We start from the raw sequence: 17,948 nt of genomic DNA, 5'->3' as shown, positions 1-17,948 counted from the left end.
TTACCAAACAGTTCACGCAGTGAAGTTGAGATGGAAAATCAGGTTTAAAATATCATTAGCAATGATGTTGAAGGCAAAGTTCTCAGCACATCTAAGGGGGAGAAATCTCCATAGCATTGACCATAATTACTTAGCAGTATTATTTGTTTGCTGGTTTCCAGCAGGAGGTGTTTCAGTTCAAACAACAGAAAGATGCGATGGATGCCAGTCAAATATTTAATTCTGCTTGCAGACACACTGAAGCTGTGGCAAATCATTTTGCTTCATAGGGTGGTGCTAGGGATTGCTTTTGAAAGCCACAGACTCTTTCTTTGTGAGAAAATGTATTCCCAGTTACAAGTCTGTGGAAATCTGTATATCATTGATCGGTTGCATTAGGAATATAAAAGGGCAATAAGATGCCCTAACAGCTGAGCCAAAATATCTACTTAGTTTTGGGATTTCTGTTACCATTACTGAAAAACAGTGTGTTTTTCATGTGGTTTAAAGTGCTGCCCTCCACATTTTGTCCTGGACACTAAAAGGCAGCTGTGGAAAAGCCCTAGTGGACTTTTGAAGTGCTGCGCTGCCCCCGATGTTGCCTGCATGCACAACTTAGGGAAGTTCATGACTCTTGGGGGCCCTGTCCTGACCACAGAGGGAACCCACGGGGCTTTAATTCAGGCCTGTACTCTTTTTTTTTTTTCAAAAATGTTTATTAAGATTTTCCAAAAAGACAAAAAAGATTAAAAAAGAGAAAAAGAGAAAAGAAAAACAAACAAACAAACATTCATCTTTTACAACCTTTTTTTCAATAACATATTTCCATGACTTCCCCACACCTCCCTCTCTTGTATTCCATTTCCAATTATTAGTTCAACAAGTTCTTATCCCCAATTTTTTAATCTTATTATATTTAATTCATTATTGTATTTAATTCATTTTATATAGCCAATTTTAGCTTATAAACCTCCATCTTTGTACCTCAGTACCCATTCTTTAAATCTTTTTCTAAGGTTGACCCCAGTACCCTTCCACGAATTCCCCATTTTAATACCCCTGACAAAATAGAATAAAGAATCAAAATATAGTTATACACCCTTTAGGTTCCCAATCCCCACCCCCCTTTTCCCGGTTTTGATCCCCCACCAATATCTATCATCCTATCTGCAATCAGCCTGGAGATCTCACGTCCGAGGCTCGTAATTCTCTCTCAATTCCTCTCTGCCGGTTTTTTTGATAGTCCTTTATGCCAAAAACCAAAACTCGGGGAAGCTCTGTCTCAGTAATGTCCATTTTTCTTCCAGCCAGATCTCCATATTTAAAAGTGGAGCTCAAATCTTGTTTCTCAATCTTTTTGAGTCCAAATGTCCCAAAAGCTCCAACTTCTAACTTAATCAAATTTATAATCCACAAATCTTCAGATCTCCTGGGGAGGTCTCTCCATTCTTCATTCACCAATTCAAACAAAATTTCCCTCATCCAGTTCTTATTTTCCTTTATATCCTTTTTGACAGGCCTCTGGCTTTCCTTCATCTGTGGCATTGTTGCTCCTCCTTCCTTACTCTCCAGCACCTCATATATTTCTTTTCCCACTTTCTCAATTTTCTCAAGCTTCTCTTCCTGTTCGGCTACCAAAACTTTTTGTTCCGCTGCAAGGGCCTTTTGTTCAGTTGCAGAGACTTGAGTCAAGTCCTTACTAAGTTCAGTAAAATTGTTTACTGTTTCATTCAATGTTTTGACCCTTATAGCCAAAACATCATTTTGTTCTTGTAGCTTTCCCAGAAGAAACCAAGTTCTATTTAGCTCCATCAGTATTTTTCCACTTGCAGCCATTGTAGTGTCCCAGAATCTCCTCTAGAGGGATTCTGGTTACTTAGTTCATAAAAAAGCCAAAAGTCAAATTAGTTTGTATCAATTCCTCCTTGTTTCCAACAATTTATAACCAAATTGTAGCAAATATGTCCAGCAGAGACCACAGAACCAATGTTCTCTTTCTTTCCCAACTTTGACAGCTAATTTGACAGCTGTCAAAATCTTCTATGTCTCTTAAAGAGGCTGTCTCGCGGATCGCTCCCGGGTCCCGGGGGGGGGGGGGTTTGCACTTCAGCTCTTAAAAACAACTCTTATCCTCCAGCAAACAGCTTAAACTGCCAAGTCGTGGAATTAATAACTTTTATCCAATAAGAAAGAAATTATTCTCTCAACCTTAGTTAGCTAGTCCTTGCTTTAAGATGTTTACAAGGCGGGGAGACGGACTTCCTTTTTGCGCCTACCCCGTTCGTTCCAGATAAAAAAAAATAATATAAAAATTTCCTTTTAAGTCCAATTTCCGTATTACTCACGGGTTGTTACTTTTAGTCCTGATATTTCAAGGAAGAAGTCAGCGCTCTCCGTCCATGGCATGCGGCTTCACTCAGCAGGGGAAGCAGAGGACTCTCAGCACCGCACCGCTCCCCGCCCCCCGTTCCGCAGCCTTTAAAAAGGCTCCTTCGCGGGTCGGGGGGGGCGCAAAGGTGCCCACCGAGTCACCAGGTCCACAGGCTTCCACGCCTGTGGTTTTTAGGGGTCCCCGCGTCGCCGGCGCGTCAGGACCCGACCCCTGCTGAGCCGATTCCCTCCGGAGCTCGGAGGGAATCCGCCATTAGACGATGGCGCTAACCCGGAAGTCCCAATTCAGGCCTGTACTCATCTGGAACCAAGACAGCTCCGGTTTTCTGTCTCATGTCCACTGACAAGTGGACACCAAGGGAGTGTGCGGCCCCTGGTATAGAAAGGGCCGGTCCCTCAGAAGTATCTTCGTGGGGGGCTCTCTTTAGAGGTCTCAGTTAGAGGAACCAAAAGGCTCCAGTTTGGGATGACCACCCTGCAGATTCTGGTGGGTTTCTTCTCCTCTTAGCTGCTTCTCTGAGGGTCATTATGACATTAGATGCAGTTCCTGCATTTTAGCAAGCTCTCCTCCAGCCAATATGAATGGTATTAGGCACCCACAGCTCAGCCTGCATCACAGGAGTGATGTTCTAGAAAATATTTTAGTGTCATAAGAATTGGAAGTGACGTCAAAGGTCATCTAGTCCAGCTCCCCGCACCCTGCCAGTTCAGGGAAATTGACGGCTCCAGCTCCCTGAGAGGTGGTTATCCAGCTCTGATTAAAGACAGTCCATTGCCTCCTCCTGCTAAACAGCTTACACCATCAAGATGCTCTTCCTAAGGTTTAGTCGAAATCCCCATCTTCTAATTTTAGCAGTGTTTTTTATTATTATTAAGGGTATTGTTTGTATTGGGTGTTTTATTGTAAGCTGCCATGGTTTATTTAAAAATTAAACATAGGATGTAAATGCAAAAAAGCCCAATAAAAAATAAAATTGCAGCAAATTCAGATAATGCGGCAGGATTTTTCAATTTGTTATGAAATGTATAGCTGACATCCTGAGTTATTGAGCAACTGATCATTTTGAACTCAATAGTAAATTGCAATAAATAACAAAATAGCCCATTCATCTGATTGTTCAGCTAATTATATAAAAACAAAAATATGTTTCCATGAAAGAAATAGCCAAACCATGATTTATATGCACTAAACTGTTAATTCTTAATGAAAGTATAATTTTAATAGCAAGCAGTCAAGATTAAATATTCTTTATGGCGCTGTCATTCCAGGGAATGCTTAACACTAGAGTTTAGATTTGGCTGTAATCTCAGCCTTGTTTACTGAAAATCATAATACCACACAGAAGCTGGGGAAACACAGCTGCTTTATAGACAATAATTTTGGAGGCTTCACAATCTGGGGCTAAAAGTTACTCTTTGATGGCAGTTAATCATTCTCTCAGCTGTATTTTCTTGTTACTAGTTTGTTGCTACTAGGAACTAGAGGTCTGATGAATGGAATGAATGCATATATTAATTTATTAATCACAGCTACACAATCAGATTCTTTTATTTACTTGGACTATTTTTATACCGCTCTGGGGCACTTACAACAAGAAGACATAAAAATATAATAACTATCAATAAATCAATAAAAAAGCAAAATATATGTGTATGTGTGGGGCAGCAGGCACACTGTATAACACAGTATTACTAAGAGCAGATCTAAAATTCCATATATCAGTGTGTGCACATCCAAAAAGCCTTGGAAAATAAGAAAAGGTCTTTAGCTGGTGCTGAAAAGAATATAAGTATGTGGACACACATACTGTCCCATTTCTTGTTCTGTGCAGAGAAGGATGCCATGATCTGTCAATTGCAATTCGCTCAGTTTCTCATTCTCCTGTCTTAAATTCAATTCTATAATCTACTGCAGCATTTGCATTTTTTTTAATCATCATGATTTTTTTTTATCATTTTACTGTGAATTTCACTGAATATGTGGTTTTGACTAATGTACAGATTTTTGCAAGCAATTTCTTTTAGTGCATTTTTGTATGTTATTTTCACTAATATATTCATTTTTATGCACATTTTGCTGTGATGTTATACATCTTTGTAAACACTGTTTGTATGGAGAATTACATTGCAAAAAACCGGGAAATGATGTAAGAAGCTTTTAAATCTACTTTAAAACAAAAACAAGGTTTGGTGATCCACTTTCTTTGTATACTAAAGTATACTTTGTACTATAGTGATGCCTCTCAGGTTGTAGACTGGAACTCCCATCATGTCTGCCCATGGACTCTGCTGGCTACAGCTGATGGGAGTTGGAGAACTGATGCAAAACATCAGGGCTGAAGGGCGCCATGGTGGCTGCCTATGTACTAAAACTGCTAGTAGGAGAGCATAGCTAAACCTTTTAAACTTGTTTCTCCCCTCCCTCTCCAGGTAAACATGGTCATGTCCCTCCTGGGAATGTTCTGTCCCACTGTATTTGATGTCATCAGTGCTCTGGAAAACTATCACCCTCGAATCGCCCTCCGGTGGCAGCTGGGGCGCATCTTTGCTCTCTTCCTGGGCAACCTGTACACATTTATTATTGCTCTCATGGATGAAATCAATCTCAAGGCAAGTTGGCTAATTTTTACATGTCCTGTTTATTTGCAGCTTTCTAGAAGAAGGTTCCAGTTTGAAGTCTTGAGCTCCGGAAGGTTACAAAGATATACTTCTATATTCCAGTCCATCTAAATTAGTCACAAATAAGAGAACAAGTGAGCTTCCCTTGGAATTAACCATGACTAGCTTTAGCTGGCTTGGGGACATGTCGTTTGATTCAGAGTATTCCTTCTGCCAGTAAAGGTAAACGGTAAAGGTAAAGAACCCCTGGACAGTTAACTTCAGTCAAAGGCAACTATGGGGTGCCGTGCTCATCTCACCTTTTGGGCCGAGGAAGCTGGCATTTGTCTGCAGACAGCTTTCCGGGTCATGTGGCCAGCAGGACTAAACCGCTTCTGGTGTAGCTGAAGGGGCCAAAATCCACGGGAGGTTCACCTGCCCACACTGTCCTGGAGGGTCTCCCACCCTTTTCAGGGAACTGGGAGCTCAGTTGGTGAAAATCACCTCCCCACCTTCCTCTAAAGTATTTAGCTATTTCTGTGTGGCTAAAATGGAAAGGCTACGGGGGGGGGGGCGGGGGGGCGGGTAGTAGTAACAACCACAACCACTATAGTGCATTTATATAGTGTAGATCAGGGCAGTTCAACATTTCATACCAAGTGGGCCGCAAGAGTGTGTGTGTGTATTATATATATGTGTGTGTGTTACACTAGAGGTTTTCAACCTTTCTGAGTTCATGGCTCCCTTGACCAACTACATTCTTTCTGCGGCTCCTTTGTGGGGCTCAGGAGCCCAGTTAGGTCCCCCCTTGCCTGCAGAGCTGGCAGCCCTCAGCCCTTTTTGAACAGCTTCCCTCAGCCTCCTCTCCTCTTCCTTCTCCTTGGGAGCCCCAAAGAGCGGTGCCTCCCAGGGGCAACATTCGCCTGCGGAACTTATGGCCAGGGCTGCTGCAATAAACAGCTGTGCAAGCCTTTGGGAGGCAGAGATGCAAGAGGGCTTCAGAGGAGGGAGGGAAGGAAAGAGGGACAGAGGCCAGTGTTGCCCATGGCACCCCTGACCATCTTTCAAGGCATCCTAGGGTGCCACGGCACACTGGTTGAAAACCGCTCTATTACACAATTAATAATGTATGTGCTTCTGTTAACAACACATGAGACAAAAAAACCCCATTTTTTAAGCGTTTAAGATGTTTCTTCTTGAATGTTGTGTAGGGCTGGCAAAAATGGTCTTGCGGGCCAGACCACCTTGGTGTTGATGCTTCACGCACATTATCTCATTGGTTCTTACAACACCCCTGTAAGGTTGTGGTGAATACTATTATTTCTGTCATAAGTAAGTCTAAGGAAAAGTGGCTTGCTTAAGGCCACCTACTGGGTTCACATTGGAGAAATGATCTCTAACAATTGACACTAATTAGCTACTGAGCCAAAAGCCCTAAACAACTTGGGACCAGGACATCTAGTTGTTTGTCTCCTCCGGTCAAGACCAAGCCAATCTTGAATGCCTTCCAAGGAGATCTAGTTGGTCATTCCAAGACCAGTGAATTGCCCTGGCTGTTCCTGGCAACAGCATGGAAGTGGGTATTCCCAGGAATGCCCTCCCTTGGGGGTTTGTGAGACTTTGAAATGCTTCTTAAAGACCTCTGTGTTTACCCAGCCATTCCTGGAATCTGACTCTTAGTTTTTAATTATGTTTTATACATTGTTTCGATATATGGTTGTGTTCCATTTTATTTCACTTTTATGAAATATTATTGTCTGTTGTTATATTTTTATTGTTTTTATGTAAACCACATCGAGATTTTTATTGTATTAAGTGGCATACATTTTTAATAAATAATGATCTAAACATTGGACTCTCTGGTTTCTAGCCAGGCCTGTAGCTACCGCATTCCCCCTACCCTTCGCTGCAGCCTCTGTGTAATTTGATTTGTGCTATTGAAAAACATCTCCTTTTTCCCAGCTGGAAGAAGAGAAGATTGTGAGGCAGAACATGACAATTTGGCTAACCAACTTGTACAACGGGACCCTCCCTGAAAACGTCACTGGCCCTCCCCCCCACGTGAGCCTTGCGGATGTCCCGAGAGGCCCCTGCTGGGAAACAATGGTTGGTCAGGTAAAGCCATTTTGGAAAAAACAACACACCCAAAGCTTTTGGAACGATGCTTGCTTGCTGATACTCACAAGAGTATTCATTCTTAATGCATTCTTTGTTGTGTCTGGAGTGATCTAGCCTCACAGACTTAACTTTCAGCCCGGAATCTGAAGGAGGAAGGATATTTTGTTGCTTTGATTCCAAGTCCTGGCCCCAAGAAATAGACATGGATGAACCCATATTTCTGGGAGCATCAGCCTCCTCCTAGTCTGGGGTGGGGGGTGGGGAAATCGCAGCTGACTCTAATAGAGGGGATCTATGGTTCAAAATTTGGGGTCTGCAACGAGACTGCTCTGGTGTTTTGGCAGCATTACTAAATCACTGAGTCATGAAAGTCTTCCTGACTTGAATTACAATCCTCCTCCTCCAGCCAAATCCCTGTTCTCTACCTTAGCTGTGATTGAAGTAGTGTCAGGGGGCAGCAACACAAACCACAAACTTAAGGGAAGCCCAGTATATGGAGACAGGCCCTCCTGTGGATGGATTATTTGGTTTGGCCAGAGGAGGCCTAGTCTATAATTCCGTCTCAACCTTTACTGCATGGTCTTAAACAAGTCATGATATCACAGCTGGGCTATCTCCCAGGATGCATCAAGCTCTTTTTACCATGAAATATACAATATGAATATATGAGAAACAAAACCCTGACCTCTTTCCTAGTTGTTTAGAGCAGATTGAGAATGAATGACTGGGAACATCCACTTAAGTCTTCACAATGATGAAAGGGATTCCATTTAATAGTGTGCCTGAGCTAGGTAGCATATTTGGATATATTCACACAGTAAAATTAGCCAAGGGTGTGCATTTTTCCTTCTGTATCAGAATTTGGTATTTTATATTTTTCAATTTTAAAATTATTATTGTACAGTGGTACCTCAGGTTAAGTACGTAATTCGTTCCGGAGGTCCGTACTTAACCTGAAACTGTTCTTAACCTGAAGCACCACTTTAGCTAATGGGGCCTCCTGCTGCTGCTGCGCCGCCGGAGCCCGATTTCTGTTCTCATCCTGAAGCAAAGTTCTTAACCTGAAGCACTATTTCTGGGTTAGTGGAGTCTGTAACCTGAAGCGTATGTAACCTGAGGTACCACTGTATTGTTATTTTTACTGTACCCCACCCTGGGATTATTTTTTTGCAAAGTGTGGACAGTAACTTTTTAAAAAATAAACAATCACAAGCAAACAGGTGATATTCCCATATTGTGTATGCATCATACATTTAAAGCATGTTCCAAGGAATACTGGGAACTGTGGTTTGTCAGGGGTGCTGGGAATTGTAGCTCTGTGAGAGTGTAAGCTACAGTTCCCAGGATTCAATGGGGGGGGGAGAGAAATATGATGTAAATGAGTATTAAAATGTATGGTGCATAATCAGTCTCTATCTACACATGGATTGCACTTTCCTCCCTAAGCAACCAAGAGCTTTGTGGCACCGTTAAAGTGCACAAGCCTGTTGTTTTTGCTGCAACAGACTAACATAGCTGCCCTCCTGGAAATTCTTTTCTGCACATGACTATTCATTTAATAAATTCTTTCCCCTCTGGAAAAAGTGGGCAAAGGACCCGGGGAATGCTCTGAACATTGTATTTCTGAAATTTTACAGAGGGGCAAAAGGTGTCTGGGAGGCAATGGGCAAGATGATTCAAGATCATAGAATCATAGAGTTGGAAGAGACCACAAGGGCCATTGAGTCCAACCCCCTGCCAAGCAGGAAACAAAAGATGATTCTGCTGACAAAACACTTTAGGCCTACATCCTGCTCCCCATTTAGCATGCGTGCACAATGTAAGAGTCCTCTAAGTTTCTTGAGAGTATTCCAATGGCCCATTTCAAACAACAGGAGTGAATGGCAGGAGGATAAGCAGCGTCGCTTCCTTGGAGTTTGCCAAACGCTCTCAACAAAGAAACAACCCGACCCTTTGCTTCTAAAAAAGAAAACCTTGTTTCTGCAGGAATTTGTGCGGCTGACGGTCTCTGACACTGTGACGACCTACATCACAATTTTAATTGGTGATTTCCTAAAAGCTGTCTTTGTCAGGTTTTTCAATTACTGCTGGTGCTGGGACTTGGAATATGGCTTTGTAAGTATTTGACTTCTTGCTCCTCCTCCTTTAAAAAATGAATTCTTTCTGAAATAATAACAATAATATAATGTAAATGTTCCAGTACTTGACACTGTACTATGCTGTATTATACTATACTAGCAGCCCTACACGGTACTGTTGAATTTATGGGGAATATATGGGAAATGCCTGGTTGAACAAACTACTATAAACTATCATTAGAAACGTAATGCTGATAATGCCTTGTCAATCTCATCTTTGTCTGAAGAGCTCCATCTACAGAGTCCACTCCCAAGAAAGATTTTGCATTTGGTTTATTTTTCATAAGGAAAAGGAACTCAGGGGATGCCATGCTGAATGAGACTGAGGTTCACCAAGTCCAGGATTCTGTGGTGGCAACAGCAAACATCTTGGATATGTCTGAAATCTAAAGAGAATGACACAGACAAAATATTCCATAGTAGGGCAGTACCTCTATTAGTCCAACCAAAATGTCACAAGATAGGGAACAAGCTATGGCCAGGTCTTCAAAATGCAAGTATCCACATAGTTCTCTTTAGGCATCCAGTCTCAGCAGAAAATGGCCCAAAGTGAGGATGGGGCAGAGGCACGCAAGCCCGGCCCCCTCATCCTCATGTGCGCAGGCTCCACCTCAGATCTCGCTGATAATATTTCATAAGAAAGAAGGCAGCACCTTCTTTGCATATCATGTGTGTATTGCCTGCAATTTGTACTGGGCTAGCAGCAAAGCATTTGTTCTTTAATGGTGCCAAGCGAGCCAAGTATGATTGATTGATGTCTTATTTGAGATTTAATGACTGTGACTTGTCCAATTTTCTAACCTCGCCATTAAGGGAGCGCTTTGTATCAGGGGATTCTGATGGGCTTTGTGCTGGTTTGCCAACGCAGAGCATCTGAGGCCAGCCAGACGTTTTAGGTTTATAATGTAGACAATCACTTTTTTGGCTGGGCTCTTGTGTTTTCAACAGCTGTTTGTGGCAAGCAGGGATTCAGCATATGGAGTTTCCCCCCAGCACCTCATCAGTCAGGAAAATGTCCATTGGTTAATTTAAATATATATATATATTCTGCTTAAAGTGCAGCTGTTAAAGACATAGAAGTCACTGCCAGCAAAAAGTTTATAACTATATTAATGAGTGCTCACGCTTCTTTAATTTTAACTTTAATTTTTTTAAGGGAGGAATTCATTGTAGTGCTAAGCAGCTCACTCCATCAGAGCCGGCATTTCTGCTTTCCTGGGAGAACGATGTGCCCTCTCCTCTCCCTGGTGCGCTTCCAGGGGCTCTTCTGACACCCCCCAAACCAATTGGGGGTGCATTAGGGGAAGGAGGGAGGGGAGAAAGCCCCATAGCGCTAGGGGAAGTTTTCTGCTGGCAGGACTACAGTGGTACCTTGGTTTACGAACTTAATCTGTTCCGGAAGTCCGTTCTTAAACAAAAGCGTACTTAAACCAAGGCGTGCTTTCCCACAGAAAGTAATGCAAAATGGATTAATCCGTTCCAGACGGTGAAAAGCAACCCCTAAAACAGCAATTTCACATGAATTTTACTATCTAACAAGACCATTTCTGGGTTAGGGTTAGGGTTAATTTTAGGACTGGGTTAGGGTTAGGGTAAGGATTAGAATTAGGGTTAGTTCAGGGTCAGTGTTGTTTTATGTTTTCTTGTGATTTTGATTCATTTCCAGTTGGCTTGCTGGGGAGCGCCTGGCTGCCTTCAGGTAGTGCAGGGGCTCTAAGATGCAGCTTCCGGGCTGCCCCCACCTTCCCCGACCCCGGCAACTATGCAGCCTGGCTGCGTGCAAGCAGGGCCGGGCCGGGGATATCTCAGCTGTGAAGGGAGGCTCCACGCTGCCTATCGGAGCAGCCCCAGTCCCAACTCCTACTTGCGTGCAAGCAGGAGGGAGCAGGAATTTCTCAGGCAGCGCGAAGCCTCCCTTCCCATTGGAGCAGCCCCATCCCACTCCTACTTGCGTGCAAGCAGGAGGGAGCAGGGATCCCTCAGCTGGGAAGGGAGACTGAGTGACAGAAGGCTGTGCCAACAAAACAGAAGTGTACCCCCGAACGTCTGTTCATATGCCAAAAAACCCCACAAAACCCCCCGCAAAACCCCCCAGTGCAACCCAGAACACTCATTTCCGGGTTTGAAGTGGTCATAATCCAAAATGTTCATTAACTAGGCTGTTCGTAACCCGAGGCACCACTGTACTTAGTTGAGTCCAGACCATAACTTGGGTGCTGCGCCCCACTTTCTGCCCCCATAACAATGCCCCACATTGTGAATACAGATAAAATCTCAACCTAAATTAGAGGCACGTATGTAATTTGTTATTTGTGGATCTTTTGGACTACAGCTTCCATCAGCCCCAGCCAGCAGAGCCAATGGTGAGAGGTCACGGGAATTGTAGTCTAACAGGGCACCTGGAAGGCACCTGGTTGGGGAAGGCTAGAGAAACTGTTTTCATATGCTACATATTTTGGTTCAGTGAAACAAAGCATACATAACAAAGTTCAGTTTTTATTTTTGTACAGTTTAGTGTAGGGTTCAGAGGCAGAAGGGGGAGAACAGTTCTGTGTCTGATCTTGAACTTTCTGACAACATCTATGACCTGAAACAGAAAGAAACACTGGTTATTACTTGTTTTGTACTTAAAAACAACAACTAAATCTCATTTTATTATTTAAAAATCAACATGTTAGATTCTATTATATCTATTATAGTGCCATGCAGGCCTAGAACTCTATATTAAAAACTCTACAGTCAGGTGTCATTTAAATATTATTTTGCATATGTGTTTCAGATTATATTATTGCCCCGGTTCTGGAGATTTGTTCATTTGCTTGAGGAAAAACTGTTCCTAATGCAAAATGATCAATATGCAATCTTTGCACATTGTTTTAAAGCTTTGTTGCAACTCTAAGAGAATTCAATATGCTTTCCCTTCAGCCTTCATATTCAGAATTTGATATTAGTGGAAATGTGTTGGGCCTGATCTTCAATCAAGGCATGATCTGGTAAGTGTGTCTTGGTGGAATACTGCATGAGAGATCTTGTAGAAGTGGCTGTACTTAAGGTTAAGGTTTGCCAATGTGACTGAATTCTTCTGCTTTGCTTGTCAAATCTCTGATATAAATGTGGAAAATCACACTTGTCACCTCTGGTCTTGATTCTCCACTTCATTGTACCAGCTTTACTGTGGTGTGACTTCACTGAAATCATGCCTGGACGCTGTGAAATAAGCTGTTATAAATTGAGAGTAACAAATGGTGACTCAATCATGAGTCCTTCTCTGAAGACATGTTGGATGCCACCTTTCAGGTGTGACAAATTCAGCTATTGTTGTTGTCAGACTTTTGGAATATACAGGGCATATACAGGGCAATCATTATTAGTTTCTTATTTGGTGTTGCTTCCTTGCTCCTACATTTGGCTCCTCCAATGTGACAGAAACACAGGAGGCTATAAGTATCGTAGCAAATCATGAATGCGGGAGTTGGTGTTTACCTTTCAAGAAAGATCCATGCCTTCACACTCCACCATTGGCAAGCACTGCTGTGAATCCCCCTGAGCTCAGTGCTATACGATAGACATGTTTCTGCGTTTATGCTGTAATAAATTCAGTTTGACCCTTCAGCTAAAGCAGTCAGTTATTAATTTAGGAATAAACTATTCAATTATGAATAAAATAAACAATTATAAAGAAGCAGGAACATAGCTTCAGAGTGGTTGGTTGGCATCCCTGTCTTGGGAGACAATGGAAGAATGTGCCTTTGGAGGTAAAGTCAAACTATTGGAAGGTTACAGCACCTGTTGTGGCTGTAGAGACCGATACGTGGGAGAGACATGCTTGAGAGAGTTCCTCCTAGATCCATCCATGTCACTGGAGGTGTAGAAGTTTGTAGAGGGCTCTCTTCCAGTTCCCACTGGTACACCACCTACAGCCAATCCTGGAAAGGACGCGATAGTGCAGGTCTTGGCAGCCTCTAGACTGGATAGTGTGCTCTATGTGTGCTGCCCTTAAGGTTGATTTTGGAATTGCAGCTAATGCAGAATTCTGTGCCCCAATGTTTGCCCAGAATAGCTCCACATCAGCATATTACACATGTGGTAGTTTTGACCTTCCAGCTATGATATTGAACTATTACATTAAGGAGGAGAATAGTGAAATACCAGAAATTATTTCTGCAAATATATTACTCACCCCATTTCATTCAAATATTAATTTGGGGACAGGTGGGGGGGCGCTCTAACATCAGATTTCATATGCATTCCCAGAAACAGATGACATCAGCTTTCAATGCAAACTGAAATTTGCATAAAATGTTAGGAAAAAATCTGATAGTTACCTCAAAATTAAGGTCATACGTTGTCATAATGTTTCTTCTCTTTTGTTTGGTATAATTCCATTTTAGCTCTGCTAGATCCCAATTCAGTTTAATCCATTCTATACCAGGCAGAAGAGAAAACAAGAGCAGAGAAAAACTACATGAGCTCCCTATAGTTTAATCTCACGCTTTTGCAAATACCAGTAAGCACTACCTGTGGGGATCGCTAAACAATCACACTATGGCAAAATGAAATACACTTTGATTCAGGAAACAATGCGAACAATCTGACAAGTGTAATAAATGATAATAATAGATCAGTCCAACCAGGTTGGGGGAACAGAGTAGCAGAGGAGGATGACCTGTGTGGAGGGTGGTGTGTGTGCATGCATGCATTTTCCCAGGGGGCTTATCATGTTTATTATTGTGTACCTGTGATAAGATAAGAACCATATTAACTTAATCTTTATAAACATGGCTGTTTTGAAAGCACCTATCTCCAAATACGAACCAATATGGACTAGCAGAGTGTTGGGAGGGGCAAATCCTTAGAAGATCCAAGGGTTTGTGGCTGGGAAAGCAAAGGGATATAAAAGCTAAAGAGTTACTGCCATAGAACCCCCTTTGTAGATTTTTATGAGAAAATGGCTTATTGAATGTTCATAGGATGGGCTCTTTTTATGCACCATGTCTGCCGGCGATCAACGTCATCCGTCTCCATACATCCATGTACCTGCAGTGCTGGGCTGTGATGTGCTGCAATGTTCCCCATGAGAGAGTCTTCAAAGCCTCACGATCAAACAACTTCTACATGGCCATGCTGCTGTTTATTCTCTTCCTCTCCACGCTGCCAGTTGTCTACACAGTTGTTTCCGTCCCTCCGTCCTTTGACTGTGGTCCATTCAGGTTTACTGCATTTTATATACATTTCTTCAAAGTCAGATGTAGGATTACTGAACAAATAACTATAACATTAGATGCACTTTCGTGAAAGATAGGTGTGACAAAGACAGTATACATACTATACCTTTAAAGCCCATTTGAAGCCCATTTTCCCCTTCAAAGAATTCTGGGCACTGTAGTTTGTTCATTATTGCTGGAACTCTATGACAAGTATACTACAGTGCCCAGAATTCTTAAAAATTAATAATTCCAGTCCAATGCAGGGCCTTTATGTTAGCCTGAGTAAACATTTTCCCCTCAGCTTTTGTCAAGGACAGATATTTAAACATCCCCAGAAACATTGCAGATGTTCTTTGAATGTGCCAGACTCTGCAGAACATATTCTTTTCTACTATGAACTTAATAAGATATACTTCTGAGTAAAAGATGCTGCTGCACAGGGTACCTGGAGAAGGCAGCGTCTCAGTTGCGCTTCAGATTTGCATTCTGCATGTAGCATTTATTATGTTGAATGGGAAAAAAAGTCAGGAACAAATATATATGAGTGGGATACAATAACTGTGGGGGAAAATAATGTAGGAGGGGAAAGTACAGGTCAAATTGAACTAGATGTTAATGTGGGATTGTTCCTGATTTTTAAATTTCTACGTCTCTGAAGGGCCTATTACTCATTCCTCGTTTCAATTTCCAGAAGTCATACAAAATATTTTGCTTGCCAAAACAAATCATATCCCCATGGATCTATGGCATTTTAAAAAAGAGAATCGGGCCTGTTGCTTTATTTGAATGAACAGTGTTTGTGAATTTAGCTGGGTCACATTGTCCTCAACTCTCTACACTGACTTCCCATCCCCTTTGCATTTCCAGAACAAGCTATTTGTCTTTACCTTTTAAACCTCTTTGGAGTTTTGTTATTATTTGCCCAGATCCTCCAAGTGTCCCTATTTCCTGGGACAGTTCTGGATTTACAGAAGCTGTCCCGGTTTCTGATTTGATCCCGGACTGTCCCGTTTTTCCTTAGGATGTCCCTATTTTCGTCAGAGAAATATTGGAGGTTATGGAGTTATGTGACCTCTGAGTCATCTGAAGGAAGTTCTGTGTAGGAAAGTTTATGCCCAGAGTGGCTGGGGCAACCCAGTCAGCTGGGTGGGCTATAAATAATAAAATGATGGTGGTGGTGGTCGTGGAATAGGATGTCCCTACTTTCATCGGAGAAATGTTGCAGTGCAGGATATGCCACTTCTCTGCTACTCTCTGTGTCTTTCTGCTTCCTTCCACAACTGTGCATATTCTCCTGCATTGCCTGGCACAGGTCTGTTTGGCCCGAGAGACTGTTTTTCTCAGATCATACCCACCTGCCCCACGTCTGATGTGATATGTGACATTAAGTGTGGGGCAGATAAGGACATGGCTACAAAGAAACAATTGACAACTTCAAGTGAGTTCCTGATTGTTTCTTTGGAAGCTGGGCTGGCAGATAGCAAGCTCTACTGGGATTGGCAAGATGAGGGATATTTATGTTGGAAAGATAAGGATAGAGTAGGGACATATATGGATTGTGGCAAACATTGTGTGCACACTGCTTCTCAAACCAGCAGTGGGAGTGCATTGGATGCAGAGTAAACTGGAGCATGTCCACAACCTTCAGGTCCTGGCCTGAACTAGTATCCTGGCCTGGACTGCTTCCCAAAATACTTAGACTGCTACCTCCCTCTCTCTTTCCCTTCCAGTTAGAGGCAGTGCTTCCCTCTTTGCCGCTTGAGGTGAAACGGGAAGTACCACCCTGCCCTGCCCTGCCACCCCACCAAAACATCCCTCACCTGGGTTGCACAGCAGTGCCATGTGGCTGTGGGTCTTGGCAATATCTCACAAGTTTGTGCTTTTCTTACTCAGCAAAGGGCCACTGATGTAAACAACAATACCGGTAATTATTACTGAGCTGTGTGGAAACCCAGGTCCTTTGCTCTCAGACTCAAGATAAGGCCCAGATTCATTAACATGCTCCTTTGTTTCAAAATCTGGAAAAGACCTCAAGAAAGTCAATAGCTACAAAACAGGGGATGCTGAGGATTGCTAGTTTTCATTTGTAATTATGGAAAGCCATGTGTGACATCTAGAGGTGGATCTGTAGATGTGCAGCCCCAGAACTTGTGCAAGGATATAACGACCCTACTGTCTCATTAACTGCTTCCACTCTTGCACTATTTTGTAAAAAGCGCACATGAAACAACACATGGCACTTTCATGGACAGCCCCATAACAAATGAATGAATGTGTACCCTCCAGGGCTCTTTTAATGCAGTACGAAATTCTTCTCCAGATGTTCTCAGGATTCACCTGAGTTGCTTGCAAACGTGAGTGCCCCTGCTTGAATGTCAGTGAGCAGGAGGGAAGTGAACAAGGCCCTGCTCTTCTCCCTCCTGTGAGCTGCTGCCTGGCCACTTGCCCTGGGCTAGAGGAAGGAAGATGCACCTGGTGCTCCCTCAGCCCTGTGGAGAAACCACTGCTATGTGTATCACTTGATCAGAGAGAAGGCCTTGACTTTTGGTGTAAGCTCACGCACGCCTAATTCCAACATACAGAAAATTAACGTATCAGTGAAAAGGCTAGGCTACAATCTTCCTCTGTGAAATCTAATTTTCCTTGTGGGGGGTTGAAATATACTTGGGAGTCCTGTAGTGATTTCATGCTCTTTATTGCAGCTTGTAAAACAGTGATTGAATTGCGCCCCCAAACCTCAGGCTTTTATATACAATATTTACACAATGAGTCCCGTCTGATTGGCTGATTCTGCTTCCCTCCTGGAGCCTGATTGGTCTTTTCCTGCAAGCCAATCAGTTGTTGCATTCTAGGATCCTACTTGCCTATTGTTCTAGGATCCAAGCTTAGTACATAACAGGGGTATTTGAGGATGGAGGAGCCCACCACCCTTTCTGAAAAGACGAATAAGCATCCAGTCATGTGAACTGCCACATTTGCACTACGTATACATTTAAAGCACTGTTATACCATTTTTATAGTCATTGCTCCCCCCCCAAAAAAATCCTAGGAAATGTAATTTGTTAAGGGTGCTGAGAGTTGTTAGGAGACCCCTGTTCCCCTCCAAAAGCTAAAATTCCTTGAGTGGTTTAATATATCTGGTAGCAGATATATTCTTGGTAGCAGATATATTCTTGGGTTATATTCTGGCATTACTATGGTTGTGAATTATTCATGGTTTTTTGTAATTGCTTCAGCTACACAAATAAATAATATTTGTATTTGTTATTAGTATTACTTTAACAAAAACACTATTTACATTCCCACCCTTTATCTCTGTGTGTCTTTTGCACTAACAGCGGGAAAACCAGAATGTTTGAGGTCATTGGAGAAACTCTGGAGCATGATTTCCCTTCCTGGTTTCGGAAGGTTTTCAGACTTCTCTCAAACCCTGGTGTGATCCTGCCCTTCATACTACTGATGGTGTATGTACAGCACACATTTATATGCTTAAAAATAAATACATCCCCATTTTTTT

General features: G+C 42.5%; 1 protein-coding gene across 3 annotated transcripts in view; it reads left to right on the top strand.

The window, feature by feature from the left end:
- The window catches only part of TMC1 (transmembrane channel like 1), a 69,090-nt gene that overhangs the window by 32,128 nt on the left and 19,014 nt on the right, over positions 1 to 17,948 (top strand). For all 3 annotated transcript variants that reach the window (XM_083576697.1, XM_083576695.1, XM_083576696.1), the window contains 6 exons: positions 4,801 to 4,980; positions 6,931 to 7,083; positions 9,073 to 9,201; positions 12,150 to 12,217; positions 14,195 to 14,434; positions 17,770 to 17,895. In XM_083576697.1, the coding sequence (XP_083432823.1) occupies positions 4,801 to 4,980; positions 6,931 to 7,083; positions 9,073 to 9,201; positions 12,150 to 12,217; positions 14,195 to 14,434; positions 17,770 to 17,895 (896 nt within the window). The remainder of the gene's footprint in view (positions 1 to 4,800; positions 4,981 to 6,930; positions 7,084 to 9,072; positions 9,202 to 12,149; positions 12,218 to 14,194; positions 14,435 to 17,769; positions 17,896 to 17,948) is intronic.

Source organism: Podarcis filfolensis (assembly GCF_964270895.1).
Source record: "Podarcis filfolensis genome assembly, chromosome: 11".
Taxonomy (NCBI): domain Eukaryota; kingdom Metazoa; phylum Chordata; class Lepidosauria; order Squamata; family Lacertidae; genus Podarcis; species Podarcis filfolensis.
Note: the sequence above shows the minus strand (reverse complement) of the source record. Positions and strands in the feature narration are given on the sequence as shown.